This window comes from Siphateles boraxobius, unplaced genomic scaffold (assembly GCF_051911475.1).
Source record: "Siphateles boraxobius isolate OS27281-9 unplaced genomic scaffold, OSU_SipBor_1 2, whole genome shotgun sequence".
Taxonomy (NCBI): domain Eukaryota; kingdom Metazoa; phylum Chordata; class Actinopteri; order Cypriniformes; family Leuciscidae; genus Siphateles; species Siphateles boraxobius.
In genome coordinates, this window is record NW_027508810.1 from 4,103,095 (window position 1) to 4,126,398 (window position 23,304).

Consider the following 23,304-nt stretch of genomic DNA (forward strand, 5'->3'; position numbering starts at 1 on the left):
TGAGGCCTACTACCTGATAACCATCTTAAGTGGGAATTCACCTTCAGGGAGGCCTGAGTGGCCTACTACCTGATAAGCACTGGTAGCTTTGAGCCCTGAGTCCGGGTGATAGTATAAGGTGGCCTGCTAAGGCCAGCCAGCTGGGGACTCGCCTATCAGGGAGGCCTGGTCGGGCCTACTAGCTAATAGCAAGTCATATTCTGCCATAAAGTACACTGTTGGGAACCATACTACACAAGCATAATTTACTAATGGGCTTCCAGTAGCGCTATAAGGTATGTCCCACAATGTTGGGACTCACCTCCGAGGAGGCCTGTTTAAGGCCTACTACCCATCAGTGAGTCAACTGCCCGAACCACCAAGGCCAACCACGTAAAGTGAGCTGGCCTACAGTGCCCTCTAGGGGGCTGTCCAATCAAGGAGGCCTGCTGAGGCCTACTACCTAATGGCCTTCGTTGGCAGAAAAACTGTTTACACAGCGCCTACAGCATCCTGGTGCCTAATCACATTGCCCATGGCAGTGTACTCCGCAAGAAAGCTAGCACCCTTAAAACAAGGGGAGTACAACATACGCCACTCTGCCTCAACGGAGGCCCCAGTTAGTCAGGGGCCTACCATCTATGCATGGGCGTCAGCTCAGGGCAATGCTCTGGCTTCAGGGGAGCGTACTTCGACCAAAGAAGAAGTGAAGCTTACTTCATACTCGACCCGAGCCATAGTGGTGCGAGGTAGGATTAAACAGAACTGGGGGTGAAGTGCTCAGACCTACCTGTATCACAGGGGAATACTCACACCTCACCCTGAGGTTACCAGGGTGCGGGCCTGCCAGCGGCTCTAGGGGTGACAGAAATGTATCTGTGCCCAACCTAGGGGAGTGGGGCTTGAATGAAAGCCAACCACCTACAACCTAGCGCTCGAGCAGTAGCTCAGCGAGGTGAGTGAAGCCTAAACTGGCGGCCTAAATCCGTAGGCCAGTTCTGCATGGCAGGGTCGGGCAGGAAACCCAGTCTTCTTCGTGAAGCGAAAGATGGCCTAACCCTGCTCAGTAAAGACATATATACCACGGAGGCCTATTTGAGGCCTACCATGTCCTTATAAACCATCCTCTGCACCACGCTGCATTACTCTAGTCACCAGATAGTTCTTTACAAACCTGGGATCCGCCACTTTACATGCCTGAAAGGGGCGTTTCCACTAACCAAGTCTAGGTGGGCCATCAGAACATAGTTCTCATCATAGGCCCATCCCCAGGCCTGATGTTATGAACGCCTGGGGGTCAGAAGAGAGAGGGCAGATTTCGTGACCCTCCGGGGAGGTTATCCATTACCGACGCTGTGTGCGTTTGCGCTGGATAACCTCCCTCAAATCTCTTCTGTTGCGGGAGTCACGCCTTCTCTGCGACCTGCTCCTCAAGGGAGGGGGCGCACGAGAGGCGACACTGGCTCGCTGGCCCTGCCTACGGTCCTCAGACCGTGAAGGGCCAGGCCCTCCCGCTTGCCGGGGTACGGACGCGGATCTCAGCGGTATACAAGTTTTAAATGCTGCTGAGTGCGCCTTCGCCTCCCTGAACTTCCCCACCACCGCCTCTACGGAGGTGCCGAAGAGTTCGGAAGGCGAAACCGGCGAATCGAGGAGAAAGGCTTTTTCTTTCTCCCCGATGTCGGCTAGATTTTAGCACAGATGCCTCTCCGTGGCCACCATCGCCGCCATCTACCGTCCGATCGCGGCAGCGGTTTGCTTGGTAGCCCGGAGAGCCAGATCTGTGGTGCGGCGCAGCTCAGCCACTGCCTCAGGGGACATCCCTGCCCCCTGGTCGAGATCCCCCAGCAGGTCGGCCTGGTACGCCTGTAATACTGCCATGGTGTGCAGTGCAGCACCGGCCTGACCTGCTGCCGTGTATGCTCTGCCATTCAAACGAGCCGTTGTTCTCAGCGGTTTGGATGGCAGGGTTGGAGCTTTCAGTGTCGCTGCCCGCCCAGACACGAGATAGTTCGCGAACGTCTTGTCAATGGGCGGCATTGACACGTACCCATGCTCTCCGATCCCCTCAACATCAGCGAAACTGGCCCGCTGATGTCGGTGAATACGGGCAGAGTATGGGCTCTTCCATGCCCTCTCGATCTCCGTGTGAAGATCAGGAAGGAATGGAAGGCTCACCTCAGCTGGTGGTGTATGGCCGGGGAGAAACCGATCGTCGAGCCTACCGCGAGCGATCTCTCCTCTAGCGCGCTGCCAAGGCAGCTGCAGCCTGTTGGCAGCGCGCTCCATCACATCCACCAGCTCTGCATACACGGGGCAGGATGGCTGAGGAGGTTCAGGATCTACCTGATCATAAACCTCCTCAGCCATCACCTGCGCGTCCTGAAGAGCATCAACTGCAGGTACAGTCGGTGAGTAATCTTCCCCATCGACCTGCAGTTCGCCCTCGTCAGCCGTCGAATCATCTGAGAGGTTAACAACCCTCTCGAGGCGATCGACGAGCTCCATCTGGGAGCCCCATGATGTAAGTCGCCGCTCGGCCTCGGCACGAGCGGGACCCGCACCATGAGGTCCAGACGCTGAACCCCCTTCACTCGATAAGAGGGCCAGACGAGAGCGGAACGTTTTAAGAGAAAAACGCTCGCAGTTCGCACAGAGGGCTCCCTCGAGAACCTCCCGTGCGTGCTCTTCACCCAAGCAAAAAACGCACAGCTCGTGTGTGTTGGCCGGTGTCAGAAACCTCGGACACGGGTCGGCACACTTACGAAAACAATCTGCCTTAGCTGTGCGTTTCATCTTTCTCTTACCTTCCCGTATACTTGAATAGCGTTTCAAACAAACAGTCCCTGAAGACGATGAGATGATTTGTCATGTTGCAAGGCGCCCTTATATACTTCCAGGTCGCACGTTAATCATTACTCTAATGATTCACGGGCTGTCGCCGGTCAATGTGATTGACGTGATTTGATAGTGATTTCAGACACCTGTCACGCCTGAGGCGTTCCCCATAACGTCGTTGACGTATTGTTGAGTTCCCTTCGAAAGGGAACATCCAACACAAGTCAATGGAGTTGGACAAAAACTATGATAAAACCTGTTGGAAAGCATCTTTTGCAGCGATTTTTGTGTGAGCATATCAGTGAACACCCCAGACCACTTGGTGAGTTTCATGTCTTTGTAAACTAAAGTTTAATGCGTTTTATGAATGATTGTTCCAGTGCCCCTATGAAACCATTGTCGAGGTGGGGGGGCGCTAACACAGGAAACGAAAATTCTCGGGACAGCAGCATTTTTCCAAATTTCAATCTTAACCGTTCTATTTCATCAGAAACGATCTTAAAACAGGGCTTTAAGTGTAAAATACCGAACTTGTCCTTTAAGGCACGAGTAGAGTAACGGTGATAATATGGCTACGCAGCCTACATCGAACACGTTTTGCTATTAAGGGCAGCCTACCACACCATTGATGTGAACTTAGCTATACATGACATTTACGTCAGAGGGAGCTATTTCAGGCCCTGTAGAGTTTTAGTGAAATGCCCATACTTTTTTATTTTGCTTCTTCGCCATTTTGAATTTACACATTTCTCATATTTGTGTTATTGCTACTATTTGTGTTATTGACCTTTCAGTAATAAAAAAAGACAAGATTATTGTGGGAGTATTTTTGTATTTTCAAAATACTATTTACTTGTATTTTATTTAAATACATTTTTCACATCAGTATTTTGTATTTTATTTTGTTACATTTTATGAGCCAGTATTTGTATTTTGTAACAAAATAGTTTTTGATGTATTTGTGCCCACCTCTGTTTATACTGTATATTGATTAACCTCCTTAAGTTTAACTAATTTGCTCATTATCAGGTAAAATAACGATGGAATCAGCATATGCAGTCACTAAATGATATGGCCAGATCTCAGAATGCAAAACTCGAGAATGATTCAAGCATGAATTTATTTATATATACACATGTATTTATTTATATTATACGAAAGAACAAAATGATTTGTGCTAGAACAAAAGCACCAAAAAGATCCCTTTTCCACCAGTTGCTGCAAGAATGGCTTCAACTCTGAGAGAGAGAGAGAGAGAGAGAGAGAGAGAGAGAGAGAGAGAGAGAGAGAGAGAGAGAGAGAGAGAGAGAGAGAGAGAGAGAGAGAAAGAAAGAAAGAGAGAGAGAGAGAGAGAGAGAGAGAGAGAGAGAGAGAGAGAGAGAGAGAGAGAGAGAGAGAGAGAGAGAAATTTGTTTAACATGTTCAACTGAAATCTATATTTCTGATTCGACACTTATGAAATGTTGGAGTTATAGATAAAGTCAAATAGAATATTCATGTTACTGACGTCTAATGTCAAACTCCAAATGTGTAAATGTAAGAGCAACACCCAACAATTGAATGGTCTCCCTTCTTTCCTCAATTGTTTGTCAATTTGTCGGTTAAAATCTTCCTCAACTGAAATAGTTATCAGAGAACAGTCACTGTTGTGTTAACAGAAATATCAGTAACAAAAGGGTGCACTGGGCATTGTGCAAAAATAATTAATAATCTACTCTGACCTGCAATGATAATCCAGACCAGATAGGAAGACCTGCTCAGCCTCCTGTAAGGAGATATCCCGGAGGACAGCCAGGGCATTTATGATGGCCTATGAAAAACGTTAATATAAATATACAATAATATCACTCATATTCTTTACAAGCAGAATAAGATTTACAGGATGTAACATCACACATAAGCACTGAAATAATATATTTTTCATATTTACCCTTAATCCAAATAACAACATGACATTGGTGATATAATAATGCAGTTAGTATAGTATAATAGTAATAATATACGAAAACAAGTCTCAGTTGAGAGAATCTAACGTAGTTAACGTTACTGATACGAAATTCACTCAGCCAAATGTAACACACAACTCAGTTAAGAGACATCACAGGGGAGTTAAATGACCAAATATGTAAGTTGAAGATAATTCATACCTCTAAAACATCATCATCAAACCTTATTCATTCGAATTACATCGATATTTTGACAATTTATTACATATCGCGGGCTTTCGCGCTAAGTGTGGAGCAGGCATGCTAGTCAAGTGATCAGCCGCACCGCACTGACCTCATTACAAACTATTATTAAAGTGATAAGAGCTGCTTTCAACTGGTAACATCTAATTCTCATACAACTCATTATGTTGAACAGTGTTTATACTAAAACCGCAAGTGTGTTTTGTGCATTTTGTTTCGCAGTTACCTTCGTCTTCTAGTCTTCTCTTCTTGATGCTTCTTCCTGTTTTTAAATGTTAACGTTAATGAGAATATGTCCAATTTGGGCATGGGCGTGGTGGCTTCTGACGACACACTTGGATGTGGCCGGGTTGGATGTCCACCGCAGGATCCAGCGAGAGGCTTACTGTGGCTGCAGGCGATTAAACTTGTTGATTAGAGCGAGGACATAATAAAAAATGCTCGCGTCTGCAGCGCCCACTTTATATCAGGTAAGTTTATCTATGTACTCTCGAGTTTAATGGAAAGCATGGTTTACATTATTGATTGTCTGTAGCCTATGGTGTAGTTTATCAATGCAGTAAGGCTAGTAAACAAACTAGGCTAGTAAACAAACTGTGTGTGTTATTTGCAGATTAAGCATTATTGGACTCTAGTAATCCTCGTTTACATTAGTGATTGTCTGTACGATGTAGAATAATTTTCAAATGCAGGTAAAGTTTGATAAACTGGCGGTAGATTTGGCTAGTAAACAAACTTGTGTGTTTTATTTGAAGGTGAGGCGTCATTGGACTCTAGTAGTCCTGATTTTGTGCCTTCTGTGTTTGTGTACACAAAACTGAGCCAGAACCCCGAAGCAAAGTTGGAGAGGTAAGAATATTTAATTTCCCCCTCTGCTCTATTTAGTTTGTTTTTCTCTCTTGCATAACTGTACATTTCTGCTGTTTTTACTGTAGGTACCATATGAAAAGGAGGAGAGAGGATAGACCTATAATGGCAGCAAATCTATGTGTTCCTTCTAAAACTCTGAAACAAGAATGCAGCATGGATCATTGTCCAGGTATGAATATATTAATCTTAACTGATTGATTGTCAGGGTGTGTGTGTGCTCCTGCCAGGCATACTGCTCTAATTGCATATCTGTATACGAGTACACAGGCCCCTGGATGAGTCAAACGCAGACGAAAAATCTCGCCCTGTGATCAATAAAGTATCTTCTCTTCTATCATGGAAAAGTTTTGAAAAATCATTGCTAAAATGTTTGAGAACGCCCAATTGTGAAATTGTCTGCATTGGTTGCAGCACATGCTAATTTTTCACTTTTCTTTATTAAAGCTGAAGACGACATCCCAGTTACAAAGAGGGAATATGATGACCTGAACCGGAGACACAGTCAGCTTCAGGAGGACCATGTACACCTGTGTCAGAAGTTTGAGGCACTACAAGCAGAAAATGTAAAGCTGAAAGAGGAGCTGCAGAAATCTACATTTTCCTACACAACTGTTAAGTGCAACATTGGACAATTGTTTTTTCTCACCGGACTGACCTCCGTTCTCCGAGTGGCTAGTTACAAAAATAACAGGCAGCTTAGAAGAATTATCCAAAAACTTACACTAGAAGACCACCTTCTGGTTATATTGATGAAATTAAGGTTGGGTCTATGTAATACTGACTTGGCATATAGATTTAAAGTATCAAAAACCACGATTTCAAATATTTCTATCTCCTGGGTGGGGTGGACAGGTTTCAGACAAGCAGATCACAAAAGAGTCAGGTTTCTTAGAACTTTTGGAGCCTAGGGATGAGGTTTTAGCCGACAGGGGATTTCTCATCAGAGACTAGCTTGCAGCTTATGGTGCAACCCTTCGTATCCCTCATTTCACAAAAGGAAAAAAGCAGCTTTCTGCACAGGAAGTTGACACATCTAGACAACTTTCTCGTGTGAGAATCCATGTGGAGCGAGTTATTGGTCGGCGGAAAAACTTTAAGATTCAAATAGTTATTCCAGTGTCGCAGGTTAACATGCTAGATGATGTTGTGACTGTATGTGGTGCCCTCACAAACCTCTGTAAGAGTGTTGTTTCCAAATGAGTAACACATTACCATGTATTATTTTTAACGTGATTTACATTTGTAAAACCTATTTACTGTACATGAAACATAATGCATTATAATAAACCTCCCAACATTGGCTGCCGCTGGTGTGTACAATGTACTTCCCCAAGATTATCTCAACAATTCACAGTGCTTTTCAATTTCATTTTTAATTGTTATTGTCACGGTATACTAATTCATTGCTTCCTTCTCGTCTCGTGTTGTTGTTGTTGCATGAAAGCACGTGTGTTGTGGGCGTGATTGAGTGTCATTCCTTGACTCGCTCCAGCTGATCATCATATCATCACCAGCTGCAGCCTATCTCATTTCACTATATATGCTCACAGTTTTCTCATCTCCATTGTCAGATCGTTCGTTGGATGTTCGATGTTCCAGTCTTGTGTTCCTGAGTCTCTCGTCGTGTGTTCCTGTGAAGTTCGTCTTGATTGTGGATTATCATCGGTTGTGGATTATCACCGTTTGTGGATTGTTCTTCGTCTGTCTTCACCGCACCACTTGGGATTCACCTCGCTGACCATCGACGTCCCTGGGTCACCAGTTCCACGCCCGTGTCTTTCTGTTTGCACTTCCTCATTCCCTTAATAAAGAGTTATTTACCTGCTATTGCTTCCTGTTATCCATTGAGTCATGACAGAACGATCTGACCGAACCATGGAAGCAGCGGGTACTTCATCGACCAGTTTGGAGGACTTTGTTCATCACAGTATGAGAAGAATGGACTCGCAGGAGAGGAATTTGAATGACACGGGCCGTGCGGTACAAGCTTTGGTGACGCAGGTGTCCGAGCTGACCCAGCAGATTCTACTTCTTCGAGTTCCCGCTGCACCACCCACACCAGCCGTTCCCCTCATTCCACCGGAGAATCCGACGCACGCCGAACCACGCCTACCCGTTCCAGAGAGCTACGCGGGTGAGTCTGCATACTGTAGAGCATTCCTGACCAGATGTGCCATGCATTTTGCTCTACAGCCCAGAACATTTCAAAATGAGCAAACTAAAGTGGCGTTTGTGTTGACTTTACTAACCGGCAAAGCAGCGCTTTGGGGGACGGCGGTGTGGGAGAATCAAGATCCCTGCTGTGCCTCGTTCCTGACACTCTCCGCGGAGATGAAACGGGTATTCGATCGTGCCGTCGCGGGGAGAGAGGCCGCTAGGGTGCTGGCCGACCTCCGTCAAGGTGAGAGGTCGGTCTCGGATTTTTCGATCGAGTTCCGAACCCTGGCGGCCGAATGTCAGTGGAACGAGGAGGCGCAGTGGGACATGTTCCTGCATGGGTTGGCTGACCGCGTCCAGAGGGAGATCTACGCCCTGGACCTCCCAACGACTCTCAATGGCCTCATCGACCTGGCTCTACGGGTGGACGCGCGGCTGGCAAGGGTCGGGAGTAGAGCTTTGTCCACCCGTCCTACAGGAGGAGTCGAGGTACAACGGTCCAGCGGCAGGGACGCGGTCAGCCCAGTCTTCGATCACGAACCCATGCAGGTGGGTCGAGCTCGGCTTTCCCGGGAGGAGAAGGAGAGGCGGAGATCCCAGGGCCTTTGCCTATACTGTGGAGGCTCGGGACACTACGCTTACAACTGCCCGGTAAAAGGCCAAGCCCGATAGTAAGCATGAGGCTACTATCGGGTGGGATCTCCGCCCAGAAGACCTCATCCACATCTACTCTCCTTCCGGTAAGACTGAGATGGTCAGCTCACCAGCACGACGGTCGAGCACTTTTGGATTCCGGGGCTGAAGGTAACTTTATGGACAGCACTTTCGCACACAAATTTCAGATTCCCCTCAGACCACTCACACAAAGGATTTCAGTTCATGCACTTAACGGTCAAGAACTCCCCACCATTTCATTTACCACGGAAGACATCACCCTCATCACTTCAGGCAATCACTCCGAGACAATTTGTTTTTACATTCTGGATTCACCCCTGGCACCCATTGTTCTTGGACATCCCTGGCTCACCCGTCACAACCCCCGTGTGGACTGGCAACATAAAGCTATACTGGAGTGGAGCAAGGAATGTCATAAGTCTTGTCTCGTGTCTGCTTGTCCGTCTGTGCCTGTTTGTGTGTTTCAGGAGGAAGTAGGGGATTTGTCTAACGTGCCCGAGGAGTACCATGATCTGAAGGAAGTGTTCAGTAAGTCTCGTGCTGCTTCTCTTCCTCCTCATCGTCCCTATGACTGTGCCATAGATTTAATGCCAGGTAAGTCTCCGCCTAAAGGCAAGTTATACTCACTTTCTGTTCCTGAAAGGGAGGCTATGGAGAAATATATTTCTGATTCTCTGGCAACCAAGCTCATCCGCCCTTCCTCTTCTCCAGCGGGGGCGGGGTTCTTTTTCGTGGGGAAGAAGGACGGGTCTCTGCGACCTTGTATTGATTACCGGGGGTTGAATAACATCACGGTAAAGAATACTTATCCTTTGCCGTTGATGTCTTCAGCTTTCGAGAGGTTGCAGGGAGCGTCCATCTTCACGAAATTGGACTTGCGTAACGCTTATCATTTGGTTCGTATCAGGGAGGGGGATGAGTGGAAGACTGCTTTTAACACCCCCAGGGGGCACTTTGAATATTTGGTCATGCCTTTCGGGCTGTCCAACTCCCCAGCAGTCTTCCAGGCACTGGTCAATGACGTGTTGCGAGACATGATTGACCAGTTCATATATGTTTACCTGGATGACATATTGATATTTTCCTCGTCTCTCCAGGAACATGTGCAACACGTCCGACGAGTGCTTCAGAGGTTGTTAGAGAATGGGCTTTTTGTCAAGGCGGAGAAATGCGATTTTCATGCACAGTCTGTTCCTTTCCTAGGATAAATCATCTCGTCTGAGGGAATGCGTGTGGACCCTGAGAAGGTTAAGGCTGTGGTAGAATGGCCAAGTCCAGATTCCCGTAAGGCCCTACAGAGGTTTCTGGGGTTCGCCAATTTCTATCGACGTTTTATTCGTAATTTCAGCCAACTAGCCGCGCCTCTGACTGCCTTGACCTCCCCCAGTACTCCGTTCAGGTGGTCAGATACAGCCGAGGCTGTATTTGCCAAACTCAAGAGCCGCTTTGTTTCAGCTCCCATCCTCGTTGCCCCTGATTATTCACGGCAGTTCGTGGTGGAGGTCGATGCGTCAGAGGTGGGGGTAGGAGCAGTCCTGTCCCAGCGTTCTCCCACAGACGACAGGATGCATCCTTGCGCATTTTTTTCTCATCGCTTGTCCTCAGCCGAACGCAATTACGACATTGGTAACAGGGAGTTGTTGGCAGATAAGTTAGCCTTGGAGGAATGGCGTCATTGGTTAGAGGGCTCGGGGGTACCCTTTATAGTCTGGACTGATCATAAGAATTTAGAGTACATCAGAACTGCCAAAAGATTGAACTCCAGGCAGGCTCGGTGGGCACTTTTTTTCGGTCGTTTTGATTTTTCTCTCTCGTACCGCCCGGGGTCCAAAAACATCAAACCCGACTCTTTATCTCGCATTTTTGATCCTTCCGAACGCCCGTCTACTCCCGAGTGCATTTTACCGGAGAGTCTATTTGTCTCCACACTCGTATGGGAGGTCGAATCGAAGGTCAAGACGGCCTTAGAAGGGGTAACGCCTCCGCCCGGGTGCCCACCGAATTGCTTATTCGTGCCGGAGGGATTAAGGTCTGACGTCATTCAGTGGGGTCATTGCTCCAACGTGGCTTGTCATCCAGGAGTTTATCGTACTAAATTTCTAGTCAAGCAACGATTCTGGTGGGCACTTATGGCTCGTGACATTCACAGTTTTGTTTTGGCTTGCTCGGTTTGTGCCACTGGTAAAACTTCCAATCGACCCCCAGATGGGCTCCTTCAACCGCTGCCAGTTCCTTCGAGACCCTGGTCCCATATCGCTCTCGATTTCATTACCGCCCTCCCACCCTCCCAGGGTAACACAGTCGTTTTGACCGTGGTGGACCGGTTCTCGAAGGCAACTCATTTTATTCCCTTACCCAAATTACCCTCAGCTAAGGAGACAGCGTTGACAGTCATTGACCACGTCTTTCGTTTACATGGCCTCCCGATGGACGTGGTCTCTGACAGAGGACCCCAGTTTGTGTCCAAATTTTGGCAAGAATTTTGTAAATTACTGGGAGCGACGGTTAGTTTATCCTCAGGGTTTCATCCCCAGAGCAATGGACAAACCGAGAGAGCCAACCAAGATCTGGAAAGGGTGTTGCGATGTTTAGTCTCCAAGAATCCTTCCTCATGGAGCCAACAACTTTCCATGGTGGAGTACGCCCACAACACGTTACCAGTGTCGGCTACGGGCCTATCTCTGTTTGAATGTAGTTTAGGTTACCAGCCACCTATCTTTCCCAGTCTGGAATCCGAGGTCGCGGTTCCCTCCGCCCACGCTTTAATCCAGAGGTGTCACCGCACTTGGACTAGAGCCCGCAAGACTTTACTCCAAGTGGGGGCGCGCACCAAGGCTAAGGCCGATCGCCACCGGTCAAAGCCTCCCATATACGTCGTCGGTCAAAAAGTGTGGCTTTCTACTAAGAACATTCCTCTCCGTTCCGTCTCTAATAAGCTTGCTCCCAAATTTATTGGCCCGTTCTCTGTCACCAAGATCATTAGTCCGGTGGCAGTCCGCCTTAGTTTACCTCCAGCGTACAGGAGAATACATCCCGTTTTTCACGTTTCCAAAATTAAACCCGTGTTTCATGCTCACATTAATCCGCCAGTCCCGGTTCCCCCCCCGCCGCGTCTCGTAAATGGGGACACCACCTATTCGGTTAATCGTATTCTGGATTCAAGGCGGAGGGGACGTGGATTTCAGTACTTGGTGGACTGGGAAGGTTACGGTCCGGAGGAGAGAAGTTGGGTACCTGCTAGAGACATTCTGGATCACTCTCTGATCGATGATTACAATCGACAGGTAAGGGAGTCTGAGAACGCCAGGAGGCGTCCTTAGGAGAAGGGGTACTGTCACGGTATACTAATTCATTGCTTCCTTCTCGTCTCGTGTTGTTGTTGTTGCATGAAAGCACGTGTGTTGTGGGCGTGATTGAGTGTCATTCCTTGACTCGCTCCAGCTGATCATCATATCATCACCAGCTGCAGCCTATCTCATTTCACTATATATGCTCACAGTTTTCTCATCTCCATTGTCAGATCGTTCGTTGGATGTTCGATGTTCCAGTCTTGTGTTCCTGAGTCTCTCGTCGTGTGTTCCTGTGAAGTTCGTCTTGATTGTGGATTATCATCGGTTGTGGATTATCACCGTTTGTGGATTGTTCTTCGTCTGTCTTCACCGCACCACTTGGGATTCACCTCGCTGACCATCGACGTCCCTGGGTCACCAGTTCCACGCCCGTGTCTTTCTGTTTGCACTTCCTCATTCCCTTAATAAAGAGTTATTTACCTGCTATTGCTTCCTGTTATCCATTGAGTCATGACAGTTATTAGTAGTTTAATTGCAATGTATGCAAGCAGCATAGTTACTATTAAAGTACTATTAATGCAGTGCTGAAGTGCCAACTAGCCTTTCCCTATGGAGGATCCCTATACCACTCTACAGATAAAGCGTTGTGGAATTTTTCGGTTCGCGTACCTACCCAAAGTCCTGCATCAAAATTTATAGACAAGACAAGTAGTTTGTTTAGGCATGGTTTGTAAGGAATTATAAACCTGCGCACATATATTCAAACGCACATCACTATAGAATCAATTCTTAATGCGCATGTGAACGCCATCAGCGTCTATCACAGGTTAACGTTTAAAGTCTGTTTAGAGAGAACGGTGTCGTCTTAGCGGCCCCTAATTTAATAACAAATGATCATTTAGACGGAAGTGAATCAATCAAAACTAACTTTAGCTGGAAAAAACATTTTTCAAGAACCACTATAAAACTAAACCAATCTCTGTTACCTTAAATTATATGTTTATCTCTGTAAAGCTGCTTTGAAACAATCTACATTGTTAAAAGCGCTATATAAATGAGGATGACTTGACTTGACTATAGCACTACAAAATAAAACTTTAAACAGAAGTGCGTCAACACACAGCAATTAATAACATCAACATAAAATTTAAGGAAAACTCTAAATGTGAAGGATAAGAATAAATGTAGGAAAGAAGGATGGAAAAGAATGAATGTGGGGAAAAAAATAAGGAAAACCATAAATTTAGGTCTGGGTAATATGGACCAGATTCATAACACCATACAAACAATTCCCAGTCCTAAATTTAATCATTCAAACATCAACTCTCAGACATTCCCTACATAACCATGTTGCTGGCTTCCTTTTTATGTGTGCACAGGTGTAGTGAACGTGGTTGCTGCATTTGAAACAAATCTGGCCTTTCACAGTGTTTGCAGGCTCTCTGTGATACCAAGACAGGGTCATGTCTTCTTGTCAGTAGTTCAGGCAACACACTCGAGATAAAGAAGTCTTGTGCTTTTGGCAAAGCTTCCTTCAAAAACTCTTCATTTCTTAGGATACGTTGCACAATGAACTCCTTCTTGGACCACAGCACAAAGTCACTATATCTAACATCACACACAAACATGTGAAGTTGACATTGATAGTAGTATGTTTGTGAATGCTTCAATGCGAATGACTTGTCCAGACAAAACTGCTCATCTTTTGTACATCCTTGAAGGCTATCGCTGTATTTGTAGGGACACTTGATCTCTACCACCCCTTTGCCACAGCAGGTACATCTTGCTATCCCATCTGGTGATGATCCAAGGTGTGGCTCAGAAGTTTTCACTACTAAGCCACATGAGCTGACGCTGAAATCTGGATGGCTTTGGGACATATATGTAGTGTAGGCTTGTCTTGCCGTTTCCTACATGTTCTTACCCCAGAGCACAGACGGGACATTTAATTCTGTTCTTTTATACTGCATTATATCGTTTAGGTATGTTTTGCTGATCTTGTCAGTTTTGGTCGATTGGTGTAATTTAGTGCTTGTGATTCGACCAGCCCTATAGGTGTACCAGTCCTTTGACTTTGACTGTTGCCGTGTCACAATTTCCAGTTTCTCACATTGATGAGGTTGTAGTGTAGTTTTAAGTCTGTGAAATGTATCCTCACATTTCACCTGCATTTCCTGTGGTGAGAGTTCCCCGAGTGTTACATCAAATAATGCAGTCAATGGCTCAGGTAAGTGAGGATGCTCCTCTGAATCAGTGTCAGATGATGCGGTGTCTGTGTCACTATTTTCCAGGCTTGTCAGCACTGCAGCACAGGGGTCCACAACCTGCAGTTCCCGGATGTCATCATCTGGCAACACTGATAATAGAGCAACAAAAAGACACAGTTACTGTGCTGCATAATGTTCACATCAGAGCTTTTAACTCACAGGTGTACAATATACAACAAACAAATGTAATTTCTAAAAAAATAAGTCATCTGAAGACAAACGCAGACCTATTCAAACTAACATCTCTGGATCACCAAGTCACTTTTCTCATGCTACATTATGGTGTCGGCAATAGAAAGCTTATCTAGGCTGTCTATTATATGCCTCTGGGTGTGATACTATTTTTCCTAGCAGATGTTAAAGGTCCTTGAAACTGCCTGTCTAGCCTCTTTGGTTTTTGGAAGCTGATTTCCCTCAATGGAGCTGGTCTGACTTCTTTCCTGCTGATGTCTTTCCACATGCACACTCCAGATGTAACTGCTGCTTTCTCAGTCCTTCCCATCCTAACATAGAGCTCAAATTTGAATAATAGTGCAGCTGCATGACTGCAGCAGAATCAGAATCAGAATCAGAAAGAGCTTTATTGCCAAGTGTGCTTGCACACACAAGGAATTTGTTTTGGTATTGAGGCTTCCAGTGGACATATACAAATACAAATACAACATGAAACATAATACTACAAATTATAAGAATAAAAAATAAAAAATATAAATATATTTGACCCTTGCCTGAAATTTCACAAAAACATAATAAACTTACTGGCTGATCAATAATGTTATGAAATGGCTTGAAAGTAGCATTTGCTTTCAGCCAAATTTCGTCTCGGACTATGAAGTAAGTAAACATCTGACTTACTATGCGTGTATACGACCTAAGCCTAAACAGGTTTTGAATGTAACTGAATGATATTGGCTGGCTGCTGACATTTTGAACACTGTTGGCACTGTGTATTTCGTGAAAATTGTAGTTTCAAACCCTGGTTATGAGAACATATGAGAATATGTAAAGGAGAGTAGGTTAAGCCTAAGTTAAACCTGAAAGGACAGTAACACTGAAGCATAATTCATCTTGTATGTCAACTACAAACGCACAACACAAAATAATAGCCTACTTACCCCGTCATGCAGGTGCAGTTCGCCGTGAGGACGTAGTTCTCTCATTGGTTGATTATAACCCAAGCCTCATACAGCGTTGTCTTGTGTCCTTGTCTTTGACTAGGAAGAATTTCTGATTTCAACACACAAAACTCCCAGTCTATGTCATGGTATTTGACGTTCTGTACATGACCACAGACAACGTATTCATAAGCATCCAGTGATTTATATGCTCGTAATTTCTCTCGGATGTACACGCTCGGTTTCTCAACTAAATACGTATATATATATATATATATATATATATATATATATATATATATATATATATATATATATATATGGCCACTGTATATTTGGCCATCTGCTAACGTCTTCTATCCACTCCACTATAGTACACGGATCTGGTAGCCGGATACCATTTGATAAAGTCAACTTTTTGAAATAACTTTCTCTGTCTGTGTTGCTTAATCCGCTCGCGTAGCTTGACACACTGCCTATTCTCGCCATACTTCCGTTGCCAATATGCGCGCAAATACGTTGCCACGTGATCATTGTGTACAAACAGTAAAAGGGTCTATAGAGACGACAGACAAGAGGATAAAAATGGACACTCATGTCTAGCTTGATGAGGATATAGTCAAAGCTTTGAAAGGTAAACTGAGAAGTAAACTAAATTCTAATGTATCTCTATGCAAATTATAATGCATATATTCAAACATGGATACAAAAATGTTAATCATTGGTTAATTTTATATAAATTCTTCCCTTCTTCACAGATCATACTACAGTATCTGAACCACAAGCCCTATGTAGCAGAAAATGTGAGTCGTATTTAAAAAAGTGACCGTCCACTTGAAGATGAAGATGTGACATTCAAACTCTTCTGTTTCTTTGGTAGGCCTAAGTTTGTAAATAATGCATTATTCACTTCTGCACAATGTTTTTCTGTAACTTTTATTTTTATTTTTTTGGAAAATTGCATTGTGATGCTTATTTATTTAATGATGTAATATGATTCATAGTGTACTTTTCAGTAATACAGGTATAACTGAAATGTTATACAAAACAAATTTAACTAAATGTGTGCTTATAAATCATATGCTTATAAATCAAGAATAAAGCATTTATAGTTTATTTATAAACTGCTTAATCATTTCTATTAATGCTTTATAAATTAATAATTAACTATTTACTAATGTGCAGCTTAACTAATATAACTGCTTAACTAGGTTCATAGCATGCAGTTATTAAAGTGTTACCTTATTTTCTCTTTATTCATTAAAATGCATAATATCAGCATCATATTCATACTGTCACAAACACAGGATGAGTGTTTATTAAAAGCAGAGTGGTGGTCGAAGAAGTGATGGTGAGAGGATGGTGACTTGTAGAATGATGATGATGACTTAGCTGGCGATGACTGAAGTGGATTCTCTGTATCAGAGATCTGGATCAGGATGACGGCCGGAAGACGGACAGAAGACTGGATACAGGATGAGAGGATCTCAGGTGAGTAGATTGGTAAGGAGTCTGACATAAAGCAGTATATACTGCTATTGAGACCAGACGAGGAGTGAAAGGTGAACGGGGCATTTAAAGGGTGTGCTGATGAGGGAGTGCAGCGTAATTATGATCACATACTTGTATATTTTATATTATTGATCAATATGTGAATCCGTTGCAGTGATTTGTTAGATATGGTGGAGAAAACCACCATATTTTGCGCTTTTTTTGCTAAAGGTTGCCGGCTTGCCTTTTAGTGGCTTTGTCCTAGTCTTATGTTTCCTGTTATCATTGGTTGTTCTGTTCATGTGTCCTGTTTTCTCATTGGTTCATTGTTTGATTGTTTCCAGCTGTTAATTGTTTAGTGATTAATCCTTGTGTATAAATCATTGTTATCATTGATTAATCATCTCATGTTATCATTGTATCTCGTCTAGCTTTGTTCCCTGTAAACTGCTGTTGGTGAGTTCCTGTTCCTGTTCCTGTTCAAGTTTGCCGTGCCATTTTTTTGTATCTGTTCACTTTTGGACTCAATAAACTGCACTTGGGATCAACTACACTCAGTAGACTACTGTAGGCTTCTATAGGAAGTTAGACCTTAATCATGAACCCAGCAGTTTGGCTTGTTCGCCTCTGTCAAGGCATACAGAGTATTGAAAACTTAATGTTAAGGAGTTTGTCGGACTATCTTACCAAGTGAGTTGTAAGTGCTTCTTAACAAGTGCTCCCAATCCCGTCTGCCTCAGCGCTTCCTAGTCATGTGGTTCCAGAGGTAATGCCTCTTTCGTCTGTGCTCCCTGTGATGGCAGTGTCCATAATGTGTGTTTGGGCTGCATACTGCTTTCCATCTCATCCTGATGTCATCAATGAACTTGTTTGCCCTTACACATCCACTGAGGTCATTCATGAACTTCCCGTTTGCCCTGATATGACCACTGAGGTCGTTCTTGAACTTCTGTGTGTGTGTGTGTGTGTGTGTGTGTGTGTGTGTGTGTGTGTGTGTGTGTGTGTGTGTGTGTGTGTGTGTGTGTGTGTTTTGCTGGTTCTGAACCTCAACAACAAAAATAATTCTTCATAAATAATTGCATACAGTAAATTCTATTAATTTCCTTTTTATTTTTTTTCCTGAGGTTAATTTTAGGGTTTAATCTGAAATGAGATTCCAAGGCTGCTATTGGATTAGAGGTACAAAGGACCACATTAATTAGGGGTAATCCTGGCAAATATTACAAGTCCTTTCATATGACTCTGACGAGAGCAGACCACTACAAGAAGGACACAGTCAGGAACTCTAAAATATAGTCAAATGTCTGTAAGTAAACATTATATATTTATTATTACCATAATACAGATAATTTTCCTATTTAGAAATATTGACCTCATGTAGTACACAACTATGACTTTGTTAAAGTGGAGTAATTTAATTTAAATAAGAGTAATGTATTGTACTGTATACTTTATCTGGTAACAGTTTACAATCAGGTCTCGTTTATTTACATCAGTTAATGTCTTAAATGACATGAACTAACAATGAGCAATACATATGTGTTAGTATTTATTAATCTTTTTTAATGTTAATAAAAATCCAGCTTTTCATTGTTAATGTTAGTTTACAGTGCATTAACATAACATTTTTATTTTAATAATGTATTAGTAAATGTTGACATTAACATTTAATAAGATTATTAAATGCTGTACAAGTGTTAACCCTTAGTTCATGTTAACTAATGAAACCTAATTGTAGTTACCCTTTATCTTTTAAAATGCTGTTATTTAATGTATATATTCACACACACACACACACACACACACACACACACACACACACACACACACACACACACACACACACACACACACACACACACACACACACACATATATATATATATATATATGGCTAAAATCCTAATCATAATATACTCCAGGTGTGGCTGGAACAAATTGTCCCTGATCTTAATGCGCCTTCTCTGAATACTATAGTGTATTCAGTACATTTTCATCTGAATGGCTTCCAGTTGGTTTGAAGTTATAATGTTATTGATACTTGTCAAGAAATTGTAGTGTAATATTTAATTGATAAATTGCTAACCTTATTCACGGGTCCTTTTACAATGCTTTTAACAATGCCATATATTATTGCACATAATGTATTTGCTCTTTTCAGATAAACGTACGGGTCACTACAATGGATGCTGAGCTGGAGTTTGCCATTCAGCCCAGTACAACTGGTAAACAACTTTTTGACCAAGTATGTATTTCACATGGAATTTAGACAAAAGTCAATAAAATGGAATTTGACATATAGACGCTAAAGAGGGAACAATTAGTGACATCATTACATTTGTTCTTTTGAAGGTTGTGAAAACTATTGGACTCCGAGAGATCTGGTACTTTGGACTGCAGTATCAGGACTGCAAGGGCTTCTCTACTTGGCTGAAACTCAATAAGCGGGTTAATCTTGATCATACTTACATATTTGACATTTTTTTGCCATAAGCTATCTGTCTTATAAACAGGGCTCTGAACTGTTTCAAGAGACAAACAGAAACAAACGACATTTTAGCAGAAGATTATCAAACATTGTTCTTGTCTTTTAGGGGGAGGGGGAGGGGGGGGGGGGGGGCAACGAACGAACAGTATGATAATGATTCAGGCAGCATTACAGGTAAGAAGTCAGATTGGATCGGAACATTATATTATGCAGTTCATCTGTGAAGATCAAAGTCATCCCGAGCGTATGAGGACGAGTTTGTTGAGGATCAGTGCCGATGGCTGTGGTGTCGATGAGGCCTTCACAGGGGAGAGTCTAGTTGACACAAGCTCTGCTGACACTTCAGGAATGCGTTGTGGTCGTGTCTAGGCGCAGATCCACCATCTGATCTGTATACGGCCTGCATCCGGCTGATTACATCATGCGTTTTGGTCGTTTCAAGGCACAGGTTCAGCATCTGATCTGGATACGGCCCAGTTCCAGCTGATTACAGTAAATCTCGGAATAAACAGAAAGACTAAAATTAGTGTAGATGCCATTCTTTTTATAATGTAGCGAGTACATCAGATCTTATAGGAAGTGTTCCCGGTTTCGGCTGACCTAATTTATGCAGCCTAATGATAAATTAACTGATTTGAATAATAGGAATGTATAGTGTTCTGTGTATGCTAGGTTGAAGAGATGTGTTTTTAATCTAGATTTAAACTGACAGAGTGTGTCTGCTTCCCGGACAATGTTTAGGAAGACTGTTCCAAAGTTTAGGTGCTAAATAGGAAAAGGATCTACTGCCAGCAGTCGATTTTGATATTCTAGGTTTTATAAACTGGCCGGAATTTTGAGATCGCAATAGACGTGACGGACTATAATGCGTTAAGAGCTCGCTCAAGTACTGAGGAGCTAAACCATTTATTGCTTTGTAAGTAATCAGCAATATTTTAAAATGTATACAATGTTTAATAGGGAGCCAATGCTGTGTTGACAGAACCGGGCTAATATGGTCATACTTCCTGGTTCTGGTAAGAACTCTAGCTGCTACATTTTGGACCACCTGTAGTTTGTTTATGAAGCATGCAGGGCAACCACCCATAAGAGCATTACAATAATCTAGCCTTGATGTCATGAACGCATGAACTAATTGTTCTGCATTTGTCATTGAGAGCATATGACGTAATTTAGATATATTTTTAAGATGGAAGCAAGCGCTTTTACAGATACTAGACACGTGACTTTCAAATGAAAGATTTGAATCAAAGAGCACACCCAGGTTCCTAACCGACTGCGAAGACTTGACAGAGCCGCCATCGCGTGTTAGACAGTATTCTAGGTTATTACGTGAGGAAGGTTTTTTGTCCAATAATTAGAATCTCTGTTTTTTCAGAATTAACTAGTAGGAAATTACAAGTCATCCAGTTTTTTTTTATATCAGCTATGAATTTCGTTAGTTTGGTGAATTGGTAAGTTTCATCAGGGCGTGAAGAAATATAGAGCTGAGTATCATCAGCATAACAGTGAAAACTAATGCCATGCTTCCTAATGATATCTCCTAAGGGTAGCATGTACAGAGTGAACAGCAACAGTCCTAGTACCGAGCCTTGTGGTACTCCATACTATACATTTGATCGATAAGACAACTCTTCATTTACTGCTACAAACTGATAACGATCAGATAAGTATGATTTAAACCATGCTAGTGCAATTCTACTAATGCCAACATAATTTTCAAGTCTATTTAAAAGAATGTCATGGTCAATGGTATCAAATGCGGCACTAAGATCGAGTAGCACTAATAGAGAGATATAACCACAATCAGATGATTAGAGCAAATAATTTGTGATTCTGATGAGAGCTGTCTCAGTACTATGGTACGGTCTAAATCCTGACTGAAAATCCTTGCAGATACCATTTCTTTCTAAAAAGGAACATAGTTGTGAGGATATTGCCTTTTCTAGTATCTTTGACAGAAAAGGTAATTCGAGATCGGCTTGTAATTGACTAATTCTGTAGGATCAAGTTGCGTTTTTTTAACAAGCGGTTTAATCATAGCCAGCTTAAAAGTTTTTGGTATGTATCCTAATGAGAAAGGTAAGTTAATGATATTAAGAAGAGGATCTATGACCTCTGGAAGCATCTCTTTCAATAGCTTAGTCGGTATAGGGTCTAAAAAACATGTTGTCGATTTAGATGATTTAACGAGTTTAGAAAATTCTTCCTCTCATATAGCAATGAATGAATAAAAAAATTTTCTCAGGGAGACTAAAATGAACTGCCTGATGCGATACTGTAGTAGACGGTTGCATAGTTATAATTTTATGCCTGATATCAATCTTGTAAGTAAAGAAGTTCATAAAATCATTACTGCTGTGTTGCTTGGAAACATCTGGGGTTAAAACTTTATTTTTCGTTAATTCATCCGCTGTTTCAAATAAATACCTAGGTTTTTGTTTATTTTCTTCTAATAGGGTTGAAAAATAAGTAGATCCACTGTAGCAGCTTCTAAGGCCTCTCTGTACACAATCGTGCTCTCTTTCCATGAAATGCAAAAAAAACCCTGTATTTTAGTTTTCTTCCAGTTGCGCTACATTTTTCTGGCTGCTCTTTTAAGGACCTGAGTGTACCACGGCTTTGGACTATATTCTTTAATCTTTAAGCACAAAGGAGCAACTGTGTCTAAAGTGGTGGAAAAGAGAGAGTCAAAAGTTTCTGTTGCAATATCTAGTTCTTCTAAGCTATCTGGGATGCTGAGGAGATGAAACTGGTCAGGAATATTATTAATAATATTTGTGGCAGAAGTGATAGGTCTAACATATTTGTAACACGGAGTCAACTTTGCAGCCTTGGCTAAATGAAATACACACGAGACAAGATAATGATCTGGGATGTCATCGCACTGTTGTAGAATTTCAACGCCATCAACATTGATTACATGCGATAATATTAGATCTAGAGTATGATTATGACAATGAGTAGGTCCTGACGCGTGTTGTCTAACTCCAATAGAGTTCAGAATGTCTTCGCTATCTACATATATATTAAAATCACCAACAATTAGGACAATCTGCAGCCAGTAATAACTCTGATAGAAAATCAGCAAATTCTTTTATAAAGTCTGTATGGTACCCTGGTGGCCTGTATACAGTAGCCAGCACAAATCTCAAACGTGATTTATCATTTACACTAGATAGTGTTACATTAAGCACTTCAAAATAATTATATTTAAAACTAGTCTTCAAAGTAATTCTGAAGATATTACTATAAATTACAGCAACACCTCCCGCTTTGCCTTTCAGACGAGGCTCATGTTAACAGTAATCTTGCAGGGTGGACTCATTTAAAGTAATGTAATCATCTGGTTTTAGCCAGGTTTCTGTCAAACACAGCACATCTAGGTTATAATCTGTAATCAAATCATTAACAATAAGTGCTTTTGTGCATTAACAGTAAGTGCAACCCGAGCTTTATAATTTGTCCATCCGTATTATATCTGCTTTTTATTTGTAGAACATCAATTCAATTTTCACCCTTAAATGAGTTTAGGAGTTTTTTGTATGTCTTAATTCGGAGAACACACACAGTCTCTATATGATGATATCTAGGTGAAAGAGTCTCTATGTGATGGGATTTATCTGACCTCATTTTGCAGACACCCCTTAGACAGCAAGCCATTGAGTGAGGAGAGTCTACTAAGTATCTCATCACTCCGGCGAGCAGGAAGGGGGCAAGAGCAAATTACAGTGCCTGACATCATACTTGCAAGTTCACACACCTCTTTAACGTTAATTTTGGTGATCTCTGACTGCCGAAGTCGAACATCATTGGTGCCGACGTGAATAATAATCTTAGAGAATTTATGATTAGCATTAGCCAGTACTTTTAAACTTGCTTTGATGTTAGGTGCTCAGGTTCCCGGCAAACACGTGACCATGGTGGCTGGTGTCTCTATTTTCA

The 23,304-nt window shown here is 42.7% G+C and overlaps 1 protein-coding gene and 1 long non-coding RNA gene across 2 annotated transcripts in view; both read left to right on the forward strand.

Annotated features, from left to right (window-relative positions):
• The first annotated feature begins 5,391 nt into the window (after positions 1 to 5,391).
• On the forward strand, positions 5,392 to 6,531 carry LOC143744190 (uncharacterized). The gene is made up of 4 exons (XR_013205792.1): positions 5,392 to 5,476; positions 5,762 to 5,855; positions 5,942 to 6,045; positions 6,321 to 6,531. It is a non-coding gene; the product is annotated as an uncharacterized LOC143744190 (long non-coding RNA).
• An 11,578-nt stretch (positions 6,532 to 18,109) lies between these two features.
• Positions 18,110 to 23,304, forward strand: part of msnb (moesin b) — a 74,826-nt gene continuing 69,631 nt past the window's right edge. The window contains exons 1-3 of the mRNA XM_077235701.1: positions 18,110 to 18,177; positions 19,033 to 19,116; positions 19,224 to 19,319. Coding sequence (XP_077091816.1) covers positions 18,172 to 18,177; positions 19,033 to 19,116; positions 19,224 to 19,319 — 186 coding nt within the window. The 5' untranslated portion in view covers positions 18,110 to 18,171. The remainder of the gene's footprint in view (positions 18,178 to 19,032; positions 19,117 to 19,223; positions 19,320 to 23,304) is intronic.